The sequence below is a fragment of the Lathyrus oleraceus genome, chromosome 3 (genome assembly GCF_024323335.1).
Source record: "Lathyrus oleraceus cultivar Zhongwan6 chromosome 3, CAAS_Psat_ZW6_1.0, whole genome shotgun sequence".
Taxonomy (NCBI): Eukaryota; Viridiplantae; Streptophyta; class Magnoliopsida; order Fabales; family Fabaceae; genus Lathyrus; species Lathyrus oleraceus.
Window position 1 is genome coordinate 226,198,310 of NC_066581.1, and position 13,413 is coordinate 226,211,722.

The 13,413-nt window shown below is 35.7% G+C and overlaps 2 protein-coding genes across 2 annotated transcripts; one reads left to right on the forward strand and one right to left on the reverse strand.

The window, feature by feature from the left end:
- Positions 1-3,024: 3,024 nt before the first annotated feature.
- Positions 3,025-3,498, forward strand: LOC127130541 (uncharacterized). The gene has a single exon (XM_051059531.1). The coding sequence runs from the start codon at positions 3,025-3,027 to the stop codon at positions 3,496-3,498; it is 474 nt and encodes a 157-aa protein (XP_050915488.1).
- A 5,073-nt stretch (positions 3,499-8,571) lies between these two features.
- On the reverse strand, positions 8,572-11,595 carry LOC127126451 (probable auxin efflux carrier component 1b). The gene is made up of 6 exons (XM_051055381.1): positions 10,146-11,595; positions 9,629-9,905; positions 9,453-9,538; positions 9,196-9,353; positions 9,043-9,119; positions 8,572-8,925 (listed from the first exon to the last, which is right to left on the reverse strand). Exons 1-6 carry the CDS (start codon positions 11,266-11,268, stop codon positions 8,859-8,861), a joined length of 1,788 nt encoding a protein of 595 aa, XP_050911338.1. The 5' UTR covers positions 11,269-11,595; the 3' UTR covers positions 8,572-8,858.
- Positions 11,596-13,413: the final 1,818 nt, after the last annotated feature.

Below are 13,413 nucleotides of genomic sequence, written 5' to 3' on the forward strand. Positions count from 1 at the left end.
AGACATGTGACATCAAAGATGCGAAATCGACTGTCACTTACTATGATTATCATATAAATTAATATACAACGTTATTCACAGATATAATCTAAATATTATTATATTAAAATAATAATTAATTTTATAATATTATTTAATATATTATATATTAGAAAATAAATAAATTAATTAAGAATAATAAAAATTTACTTCTATTGACGCTCTCGTATAGGGTTTTATTTTAATTGACACTCCTTTACAAATTCTAAAGAGAATTTTATTTTTATTGGGGGCTGCCTCACAAATATAAGAGGGAGCTTTAATTCTATTAGTGTTATCTTTTGAGAGTTTTTTAACTTAGTATTTTTAGAACACAAATGGGTACTAGAACATTTTTCCTTTAAATTTGAATAGTCATTTAAGATAGAGCAGTAATCCGTAATCGAGCAGCAGAAGTAGTAGCAGTAGCAGTATGAGAGAGGTTTAGATTAGACAAATGTGAAAGTCTGTATGAAAAAAGGGAAACACAGCCCAAATTTCAGTATTTATTGAGACAGTGCAATAAGTGTTCCTTCCTTCTATACTCTATTATGAAAGCCAAAATGGTTGGGCTAAAAGGTGAGCACAGCACCTATTTCTAACCAATGAATGAAAATCCAAATTTAAGAACAAGTAACGTCTGATTGTACCCTAAATCAAACAGCGGCTGCGCATTACTGTAGTTGCTTGCTGCCACCACCAACACTTAATAATGCCTACCGTACTCATTACGTGCATTAGCTTTCGGCTATTGCTTCATTTCCCAATCATGCTTAAATAAATTACTAAAGATTAGCATGCTAATATTAACTACAACTAAATCTTAATTTGTAGCTAATCTCTATCTAACAGCTATGGATTTACCGTAGCATGGATTGATCGGCTAGTTAGCTATTCCAAATTTTCCTAGCTAAATTCAAACTAATATTTTAAAATTCCTAGCTAAACGAAAACTAAAATGTAGCAAACTTTTCGACATGATTTATTTTTCCCAACTATATAGCTACAAATTCCCCACAATAATTCAACGATAAATCTCAAGCTGAATAATAAATAAGACTAGTAAAAATTATATTATAATAATTACTTTTTTTTATCAAAACTAAAACTAATTAGGCTGATTTATAAAAAACTACGAGGTTAAAGGTAATGTGCACTGTCAGTGTAAAAAAATATTACCCTGACATCCAATCAAAACATTTTATATTGTCAAATCATAACAGTATTTTAAAAATAAAAGTGTGATGTGACAGCATACACGGGTCTCATTGGTTGACAGTGTAAAAATATTTTACACCATAAGTGCATATTCCTTTTTTTCAAAAACTATTTTTGAAAATATCAAAAATTAAGTATTGATTTAAATAAGCAAAACTAAAATTAAAAAAATTGTTAATAGAATTTTTCCATTTAAACTTTATAATTAATTACTAAAATGAGAACACAATGAAAAATCAATTACATAAGTCAATAACTTAGATTTTGTTGGAGTAGTATCGTTAGGGGGACAATGTTTTAGATGGTTGAAATGGTCAGATGTCGGCGGTTCTCGATTTAAAAATCTCCCATGCGGGATTGGGTGGTCCCTGCAAATTTTTTGATGTCTAAGTCAATGACTATCAGATATGAGAGGTATAAGGTTTTAGGAAATTGTCTATACCTTAATTTAACGTATGTGGTTTTTTATATAAAAACTTTATTAGGGTTTTCGAAGACCTTTAACCCTTGATTCAATCATTATCATTGTGGTGAACAGATGTAAGAATATAACTCGAAAGCTACAAATTTTAATTTCTAATATAATCAATTTTTTAGACCGAATCAATTCTATTTTCAAAAAATCAAACACTTGAAAACCACTCTAGAATTAATTTTACACCTCTAAAATTGATTTTGCTTCCTCCAAAAATCAAATCAAACATACTAAAAGAGTTGAGACCATCTACTAACCATAAAAGTCAATTTATTCTAGAAATGACTCTTCCAATAACTTGCTTTAAAATATTTACAATTTGTGTACATAAACTAGAAAATAATAAATATATATGCATTAAATAGTCATGTTTTTTTTTACAATACTGAAGGAAAAGAAAATAATACAATCTTAAAAAGAAGATTTCTATATCTTGGTTAACCTAGAAGGGGATGGACGTGCACTATGTGATAGAGTAGAATATTTAGTCATAATTAGTTTTCTATATTTATGTTGTATCATAATTAGATAGTTGACCAAATGTTACACATTGATGTATATATATTTTATTCAAATCAATGAGAATGACACGATTTTCATTATCTTACATGGTATCAATCCTAACCGATCCCTTTCTCTAAAAAAAAGCAAACGCAGAAACGCGTTTCTTCTTCTCCCTCATTACAGTCCGCCGCCACATGTTTCTTCTCCCTCCTTGAAGTCTTCCGCCACAACAGGACTACCGTCCTCTGTACCGCCGCCAAACACGAGAACCACCCTATTCTCTCGCCTTCCGCCTCTGTTCGCGCCGCCACCGTCGCACCTGCAGCCATGTCTAAATCAAACCATTCATAACATAGTGACGTGATACCCAAAGATCCGTCGATACTGGTGATTCCGACCAGCCCAAGAACACCACGTTTCGAGGTTCCAAATCGGAGTTTCATCTTGCTCTTGCCGTCTCCAATATTAGGAACCACATTCCTATTATTCTTGAGATGGAAAAAGATCAATTTGGTACATGGGCCGAACTTTTCCGCATCCATGCTCGCTCACATCGAAACCTACATCACATCGTTCCATCTATCGAAAAAGAGCCACCAGTCGTTACCGACGCCAACCATGAACAATGGTCCACTCTTGATGCCACTGTTCTTTAGTGGATTTATTCCACTATTTCTACCGATTTGCTGACCACTATTCTAGAACCCAACTCTACTACAATGGAAGCATGAAATCGCTTTGAAGATGTTTTTCAGGACAACCAAAATGCTCGAGCTGTCACTCTTGAGCAAGAGTTTTCTAAAACTCATATGGAGGATTTTCCCAATGTCTCAGCTTATTGTCAACGTTTTAAGATGCTTTCTGATCAGTTGAGAAATGTCGGTTCCCTTATCAATAATCATCGTCTGGTCCTTCAGCTGATCTCTGGTCTCCCAGAAGCTTACCGCAGCGTTACTACTTTGATTCGCCATAGCAACCCTCTTCCGACATTCTATCAGGCTTGTTCAATGCTCACTTTGGAAGAAGCTGGTATGGCTAAGATGGCAAACACATGTTCTCATGCTGCTATGCACACCACTCAGCCGAAATCTACTAAAGACACCTCTCAGCGTGGCAACCGCTGCCCCGACAACCGTTCTCGCTCCCGTGGCAACCAGGGTCGCGGAGGGGGACGTGGTAACCGTAGTGCACCGCAGTCTGGAGCTCCCAGCGCTCCCTCACCTTGGGCCTCTCCTCCTTGGCAACAACAACAGCAGTACCCAACCTGGCAACAATGGGGTTGAACTCCACCATCATGAACTATGCCACCGTGTTCGTATCCCACCTCTCAGTGGACACGCCTTGCCGGTCCTCCTAAGCAGCCAGACATTCTAGGACAGTGTCCTCAGGTGTATGCAACATCTACCTCATCTCAGATACCGACAGACATTAAGACCGCAATACACAACATGTCACTCCACACTCCTGACAATCAGTGGTACATGGACACGAGCGCAACATCTCACACAGCCGCATCACAAGGTAATCTCTCGTCTTATTTTCTAGTAAGTAATTCAAATCAGAAAGTAATTGCTGGCAGTGGCCATGGAATTCCAATTCACGGCACCAGACACACACAGATAACCACATCTCACCAACCATTTCACCTTAACCATGTCCTGCATGCCCCGAAAATTATTAAAAATTTAATTTTTGTGAGACGACTCACCACTGACAATAATATTTATGTTTCCTTTGATCCTTTTGGTTTTACTGTCTCTGATTTTCATACGGGGATCACCCTTCTCAGATGTGACAGCCGTGGAGATCTTTATCCAGTTACCACTCCTCCCAATTTTGTCGGTCTCACATCCAGTCTTTGGCATAGTCGTCTTGGTCATCCTGGCGTGTCTGCTTTGAATTCCCTTCGCAAAAATAAGTTCATATGTTATGAACCTTTTAATTCTTCTGTCGTTTGTGACTATTGTGTTTTAGGCAAACAAGTTAAATTGCCATTTTTGATTCTCAAACTACGACTTTGCTGCCTTTTGACATTTTACATAGTGATTTATGGACGTCTCCAATTTTAAGTTTTGCTGGTCATAAATATTATGTCTTATTTTTAGATGATTTTACAAACTTCTTGTGGACTTTTCCTATTAGTAGAAAATCTCACGTGTTTGAAATGTTCAAGTCACTTACTCAACTCATTCAAACTCAATTTTTGCAAAAAGTAAAAACATTTCAATGTGACAATGACGGTGAATATAATAATGAGATTTTTCAAAAATATTGCACTGATCATGGTCTAGTTTTTCGTTTCTCTTGTCCACACACATCCTCAAAAAATGGGAAAGCAGAACGCAAAATAAGAACCATTATTAATATGATACGCACTATGCTAGCTCATTCTTCTGTTCCCCCCTCGTTTTGGCATTATGCTCTCCACATGGCAACTTACCTGTTAAATATTATTCCTTGTAAAACACTTCATAATCAGTCACCAACACAACTCATGTAGGATCGATATCCCACCTACACACATCTTAGAGTCTTTGATTGTCTATCTTATCCATTATTCTCGTCATCTACCATTCGTAAGTTACAATCTCGCTCCACTCCGTGTGTCTTCTTGGGTTATCCTCTGAATCATAGAGGTTACAAGTGTTTTGATTTGTCTAATAGAAAATTATTAATTTCGAGGCATGTTATCTTTGATGAAACTCAATTTCCCTTCACCAAGATACACTCCCCTTCATCTCACTCTTATCAATTCCTAGATGATGACCTTCACCCCTACCTTATACATCAGTGGCAAAATCAAATTTCACCACCTGTTGCACATAACCAACCAACACCCACAATCCCAATTGACCAACCACTACCCTCAATAAACCAACAATCATCATCTCCTACCTCTTCGATCAATACACCCATTACAATAAACTATCCATCACCACCATCAATTCAACCGCATCCACCTCCACCTACACGAACCATCACCACCTGAAGCATGAAAGGCATTGTCAAACCCCGCACGATATTTAACTTATCAATCTCTCACTCTGACCACACCATTTCTCCCATACCTAAAAACCCCAAACTAGCCTTATTAGACCCGAATTGGAAATCCGCAATGCAATCTGAATTTGATGCTCTTATTCGAAATAAGACATGGGATTTAGTTCATCGTCCTTGTGATGCTAATCTTATTCGATGTATGCGGATGTTTTAAGCATAAGAAAAATTTTGATGGCTCCTTTGAGCATCATAAGGCTCGTCTTGTAGGTGATGGCAGGTCACACGTTGCAGGTGTGGATTGTGATGAGAATTTGAGCCTCGTGGTGAAACCTGATACCATTCGAACAATGCTTACCATTGCTCTCTCCAAATCCTGGCCCATTCATCAACTCGATGTCCAGAATACCTTTTTACATGGTGATCTTCAGGAGACTGTTTACATGCATCAGCCATTGGGTTTCCGCGACCTTCGTCATCCAGATTATGTATGTCGATTGAAGAAGTCATTGTATGGTCTCAAGCAAGCACTTAGGGCATGGTACCAACGTTTTACTGACTATGTCGCCACCATTGGCTTTCGCCATAGCACATCAGACCACTCCTTCTTCATATATCGAAAAGGTTTAGACATGGCTTACATTCTGCTGTATGTAGAAGACATCATCCTCATCACCTCCACTCAGGTCCTCCGCCAATCAATTATGTCATTCTTAGCATCTGAGTTTGTAATGGAGGATTTGGGCCCTCTGAGTTACTTTCTGGGTATTGCAGTATCTCGTCATTCTGATGGCATATTTCTCAGTCAAAGCACTTATGCTTCAGAGATCATTGAACGTGTTGGCATGGCGTCCTGAAAACCATCAACCACTCTTGTTGACACCAAACAGAAACTCAGCACCTCCTTCGGCACTTCTTATGAGGATCCCTCCTTGTATCGGAGTCTTGTAGGGGCCTACAGTATCTCACATGCACTTGACCTGATATATCATATGTTGTCAACAAGTTTGTCTTCACATGCATGCCCCTTGTACGGAACACATGCTTGCTCTTAAGCGCATTTTATGCTATGTTCAAGGCACCTTACATTTTGGACTACACTTATCCCCATCTCCCATTAGAAAGCTTATCTCTTACACTGACGTTGATTGGGGTGGATGTCCTGACACCAAACGTTCTATATCTGGTTACTGTGTTTTTCTAGGTGACAAACTTATTTCTTGGTCTTCCAAAAGGCAGCCAACTCTCTCCCGTTCTAGTGCTAAAGCCAAATATATGGGGGTTTCCAATGTTGTCTCTGAATCGTGTTGGATTCGCAATCTTCTCCTGGAACTTCATTTTCCTATTCCTCTGGTCACTTTGGTGTATTGTGACAATGTTAGTGCCATTTATCTATTTGGTAATCCTGTGCAGCATCAACACACTAAGCATATTGAGATGGACATTCATTTTGTTCGGGAAAAGGTAGCTCGTGGTTAGGTTCACGTCCTTCGTGTTCCCTCAAGACATCAGATCGCAGACATCTTCACCAAAGAACTTCCTCGCATTCTATTTGATGATTTTCGGACCAGTCTAAGCGTCCGTGAACCTCCCGCTTCGACTGCGGGGGTGTGATAGAATAGAATATTTTGTTATAATTAGTCATAATTAGTTTCCTATAATTATGTTGTATCATAATTAGATAGTTGACCAAATGTTACACATTGATGTATATATGTTCTATTCAGATAAATGAGAATGACACAATTTTCAGTATCTTACACAACGAGGTCAATGTTATAAGTAAATTCAATTTTTGTTGAGGTTGATTGAAAATATAAATGTTAAAAAAATCTCACATCTCTTAGTTTTGTGAATGGAGAGAGAGAGTCTAAAACTATATAAGATACAAGTTCTTTCAAGTCACACATCGCTTAGTTTTGTTAAGGAAAAGAGAGTCCAAAGCATGATCCTAGTTCTTTATTCCAATATGCACTAGTCAAAAGCACTTTAACCTTATATTTGACTTTATTTGATTTCTTATACTCTTCTATTAGAGTGTTGTGAGATGTAGTTAGATATTTGTTTTGTAGGATGTCAGTGTATTGGAGGTCTGTGTTAGTTGATGATATATTATGTGTTGTAACAATTTTCACATAGTATTATTCTCTGGTTATCTATTGACAACGACCGTGGTTTTTCATCGATTTTGGAGTTTTCACGTTATGTTCTCGTGTTGTAATTGTGTTCCTCTTTTTTCTCTGTGTTGTTTGTTTTTCCAACAACTGATATCAGATATTTTGGTTCGATCCAGGGATAAGTGTTCTTAGTATGCTTGGTGATTGCGGTTTTGTTTGATCTTCCACATCAGAAAAGAATGGTAGTGTTGTGAAAGAGTTGTTGAGTTACAATCAAAAATTCCGTTGTGTAGTTTGGGATAGAGAAAATTGATGGAAATTTTTTTTTTTACTTGTGAAAAGTTCAAGTCAAATATGTGTTGATGCAATCAAGATTATGTCGGTGATTGAAGAGCTTCATGCCAACAAGGAAGTTGCACCATAATGTTTAAATCTAGTGTTCGACATGGTAAAATTCTTAGACATGGGAAAAAAAACAAAGTTGTAAACATGGAGGAAATATATTAATTTATTTACTCTTTCTACATGTTTGTTTTAAACTAATTATTACCAATATTATTAATAAGGAGTTTTCTTTTTAGTCTTTTTTAACATGTGCGTATTAGGACGTGGTACAATTCAACAAAAAAATTCAATCGACTCGAATTAAATCATAGTAAAAATCATTTTGAATTGAACCGAACCATTTTAATTTATTTAGAACTAAATCGAATAAAAATCATTTGTTTGATATACTATTTAAAAACTCTAATTTTTCCAAATTTTACGGAATTGTTAGAAAACAATTTTTTTTAAATAGAACCATTTAATTAAAGAATTGAACTATTAGACTACTTTTCAATATTTTTGAAAAAGAACTACAACTTATATTTTACTATTTTTCATTTTCAGTTTCAGTTTGGTACCATTATAGCTTCGAATAGTAACCAAATATAACTACTCAATTATTTTAACTACGATTCGAGCATTTGGTTTAGTTTATGGTTTTTTTTAACAGCCATAATGTGTATATATAATTAACAAAGACAAAAAAAAAACTATGTGGAGGACAGCTAGTGACCTCTACAAGCTAGTACTAGTACTCATGATAAAAAGAAAAAAACATCATAGGGACAACTAAACATCAGTCCTGTTTGGTTTCCCCACTTTCTTACTTTCCATTGAGTTAATATTTGAGATTCACACTCACCTTTGTGCTCCTTTTTATCATGAGTACTATAAAATAGATAAAGTGTCGACAACTACAAAACAACTTTCACTTTTCCTTTTCTCATTAATCCAACCAAAATATGCAAAAGTTGGGTTCACAGTAAAAAGAGCTTTCAAAAACCATTACACAACTTTTCTCTTCTCTTTCTAGTACACCTAACTAGCTTTAGCCCTAAAAATACTTCTCTCCCCAACCTTCCAAATTTCTACATATTGTTAGATACTCCATACCCAAAAAAACACTAAAATAAAGTTATATTTATGTAACATCCTCCTATTCCACTTCAATTAGTCTTCTTCTTTCTTCAAACTTTCCAACTTCAAAGCCCCAACAAAATGTAGTAAACTAGAGTTATTGGAAGAGCAATTAGCATTCCAAATATCACCCTGCAAAAAATAATTAAATATACAACATGAAAAACAAAACTTTTATAACATTTATGAAAACAAAAGATGGTATAGTGGTTTTTTATGTGACATAAAGTGAAGAATAAGAATTCAAACCCAGTGCTGAGAATGTCAGGATGAACATTGTATTCCTTGGCAAACACAAATGGAACTATTCCTTGAGGAAGAGCAGCCTTGAAAAACACAACATATTCATAAATTCGTTGAATCAAAGGTAACAAAAACTTTATGTTATGTTTTTAGTCTTACCTGTACAATAGCAATGTGCAACAGTACTCCCCTGAGTCCTACAACAATGGAGGAAACAGCCATGACAGCCGGGCCGGTAAGGAAACGAACAGCCATTGCAAAAGAAGCAACCGTGTTTCCACACGCAATGATCCTCGGCTGCAACGCCATGAACAACCCTACAAACCAACCAAGAAATTCAAATCTTCAAACACTCAACACACAAATTAGTCCTCAAAATCAATCAAAAACTTGTGTAGATTAAATACGAAAAGTACCGAGACTAAACATAGCCATTCCAAGACCAGCATCAGATAAAATTGCTATTGATTTAGCAACAATAGCAGGCATAACAACATTCCACCTGAAACAAACATAACATGAAAATCAAAACTTGCACAACAAAAATGAATCAAACAAATCAAAAAACGTAAAGTTTAATGTTACTACATACCTGAATGAAACCAAAGACCAAATGAGACCAATTAGGCTAGAATAGGTATTTGGATTCCTAATCAATTTTCTCCAAACCATAATCAAAATGAGTCTTGTCATAACACTTGCAGGTGGCATGTTAGTAGGCTTAGATTCAACTTGAGATCCATCTTTAGGGTGAAGCTCAGTAGTTGAGCTTGAACCAAGCTTGGATAACACTGGTCCATCTTTGTCCACACCATTAGCAACAGTTCTGTTTCCGAAGCTAAACTCATCGTGACCAAATTCTTCATAATCTAATAACCAACCAACAAAAAAGGAAACATTAATGTAGAAACAACCAAATACTAACTATAATAGATACAAACAAAAAACATATAAACCCCACTTATGCTAAGGTAATTCCAACAACAACCCATTTAAAAGAGACAATAATTCATTAGGAACAATAACAACTAAGAAAAACATGTCAAAAACAAACAACCTAAACATTAAAAAAGTCAAAAGAGGGAAATTAAGGACTCTAAAAAACAAACCTTTTTGGTGAGCTACCCCATTAAGATGTTCATTCCCATACTCTCCAGCACCTCTAAAGACATGAATTCCACCTTCAGAAACAGGTGAAGCACTTGAACTCCAAACAAACATATGAAGATCTTTTCCACCATCACCACCACCACCACCATGGCCCTTCTTCTTATTAGCCACAGGTGAAAAAATCCCAGCACTATGAGGAGTAGGGTACCCATTTCCACCATTTACATTATTAACACCACCATTGACTCTACCAACACCATTTTCCTCATCAAAACCCATGTTTCCAAAGTTAGATTGTCTAGGACTAACGTTTCTCCCATTGACCATTGAGTAAAAATCGGTGTGATTAAAACTAGACCCTCTTGGAGTAGGATTTCTAGAAGATTGAAGAGAATAAATCTCAGCATTTGTTAAATTAGAAGGTCTTGGAGTCAAAGAAACACCAGAGTTAACACCATGAGAACGCCTAGAAAAAATCTCGCTTCTTGAACTAGTTGATTTTCTTACTTTAACATGAAGTTTCCCATCTTCACCAACTTCAGCTTCAGTCTGAAGAGGCTCTTTCCCATCTAAAGAAAGAACATCAGAATCAACTTTGAAGGAGATAATAGAACCTGCTGTATCAGGAAACTGTTCACCAATGAGAATCCTAGCACCCCTATACTCAAACAGGAACAACATCAATGTATACCAAATGATACATTGAAGAACAACGATTTGAACCATGAGGGTGCCAGAATCATCACCATACATTCCTTTCAACAAAGGAATACCCATGACAAGAGTGTTTGGAAGAGTTGAGAGTGAAAAGAGTGTTATGGACCATTCTAACGAGCCTCTTGAGCTTGTTCTTGACCAAATGAAAAGGATGGTTAAGATGATTAGTTTTTGAAGTGAATCAGCTGCTATGAATTTGTAGTTCATGGCATAAGGATTGTTGGTGGAGATGAAATGGAATGAGAGAAGTGGAACTGCGAAAAGTGCTACAAAACGGTTTATTCCTGAACATTGATCTGGTGTGAAGATTTTCCACCATTTTACTGAACCGTAGGCGAGGATCATTGCTACATAGAGTGGTACTACAGCTGTGAGGACGTGGTATAAGTCTAGAGCGCTTATCATTTTGATGTTGGTGTGAAACTTTGGCTGAAGTTCTATGAGCTGAAAAAAGAGAGAAGATAAGAAAAGTAAAAGATGTTTCTTTGAGTTGAAGTTCTATGAGATGAAGATGATGGAAGAGTTAATAAGAGGCATTGTTTATAGTTGTGTGAAGAAGAAGGAGAAGATGAAGAGGTTTTGGTTTTGTGGGATTGCGATGGAAGAGGACAAGGATATGGTAAAAAGGTTGGGACTTTTTATTAGTCTTTTCTGTTGTTGTGTAAAGACTGAAAGAGCCTCTACCTTTCTTCAATTTTTGTATTTTTTTTCTTCTGAATTTTGCATTTAAGAGTATCATTAAATTTCATGGAGTATATATAATGGGATAATTGAAGAACTATTTAGGTCTCTTAGGTCTCTATTGTCGTCTATTGAATATATATACAGTATATATTCATTTTTTTTCTCTCCATCTGGTTTTTTCTTTCAAAGTAACATTTTGTTGTTTTCGTTTGAGTTTTAGGGATACAATCTTCAAAGTTTCTCATTTTTGGCCAAAAATAATCTTTCTTACAGTTGCTTTTCTTGCTTTGCTCCATCATTTATTTTTATTGTTTTATTTATTACTTGTTACTCCCTCCGCTTCACAATGAGTGATACAGTTGATCATTTTACACATATTAAGAAAAATGAATAATGAAAGAAAGAGGATGATATTTTTACTAAAGTAGTATTATCTCTTATCATGTATTGAGAATGATGAAAATAATATTAATTAAATAGTAGAATTAGAAAATGTGCATTGAAAATTTAAATCGGTCATTTATTTTTGGACACTTAATTATTCTAAATGGGTCACTAATTGTGTGACGGAGAGATTATGAGTTATGGTGATGCTCACCTCTTCGGTAGGGACAATGTCTTATCGGACGAATTACTTCCTCTTGAATTACTTCATCCCATTTATTCTCTCCAATTAATAGAGAAAAATTTATAGTATCCGACCCTTTTATGCAAAATGCAAAGTAAAAGAGTGGACAAGTGGTGTTCTTTGTCATTGCTTGAGGCATTTTAAGTGATAAGAAAAAGAGAGAATAAGAAAATAAGGATTGTATAATTTAATTGAATGATAAAACTGAAGTATAAAGTATCTATTTATATACACCTAAGTGATTTGACTATTAAGTAAAATAACAAATTAAGTAACAAACCTTAAACCCAAATTAGCTTTGGACTTGGGTCACACAACTAAACTTTGATTATATATAATATCTCAACATACCCCCTATAATAATCCAATTTGTTGAAACACACTAATCATTATCGATCTGAGTTATTCCTAATTTCTTTCTCAACGTTAGGAACCTGACGATCTTAAATCCTTTGGTGAAAATGCTGGTCAATTATGCTTCACTTGAGCAATGTCTTAATTCAAGTTCACCTCGATTTACCTTCTCCCTTAAGAAGTGAAATCTAGCTTCTATGTGCTTAGTTCTTCCATGCAAAACTGGATTCTTCGCAAGATTTATGGCTGACTTATTATCGATCTACAATACCAGAGGTTTCTTCACTTCGACCTCGATCTCTTCCAGCACAGATCTGATCCAAATTGCTTGACATATAACATATGATCCTACTATATATCCAGCCCCACACGATGATAATGTCACCACAACTTGCTTTCTCGAGCACCATGAGATTGGGACATCAAATACTTGAAAGAAATATCCAGTAGTCTTCTTCGATCTTCCTTATCTACACACCAATCAGCATTTGAATAACAAGTAACCATAGATTCTTTGCTTTCAGAGTCTCATCGAGAAAAAAATCATAGTTCGTCGATCCTTTTAAGTATCTTCGAATTCTTCTTATAGCCTTCATGTGTGACACCCTTAGTTCACTCATATATCTACTCATTAATCCAACTGAGAAACATATATTAGGTCGACTGTTGCACACATATCTCAGAGATCCAACAATTTGTTTGAACAAAATTGCATCGACTTTGTCCTCCTCTCCGCGTTTCTCCAACTTTAAATTTTGTTCGATATGCAAAGATGCAGAAGTCGAATCATCCATCCTGAATATCTTGAGTATCTCCTTGACATGCTTTCTTTGATGTAGCATTATACCTTACTTCGTCATATGAAATTCCAAGCCTAGGAAGTA

Bases quoted from the DNA above. Each gene is read 5' to 3' on its own strand.
- LOC127130541 (XM_051059531.1), top strand. From the start codon at position 3,025: ATGGAGGATTTTCCCAATGTCTCAGCTTATTGTCAACGTTTTAAGATG.
- LOC127126451 (XM_051055381.1), bottom strand. From the start codon at position 11,268: ATGATAAGCGCTCTAGACTTATACCACGTCCTCACAGCTGTAGTACCA. The intron at 9,539-9,628 runs GTATGTAGTAAC...TGTTTGTTTCAG, and splicing joins TGGTCTTTGGTTTCATTCAG to GTGGAATGTTGTTATGCCTG. The intron at 9,120-9,195 runs GTAAGACTAAAA...GTGTTTTTCAAG, and splicing joins TGCACATTGCTATTGTACAG to GCTGCTCTTCCTCAAGGAAT.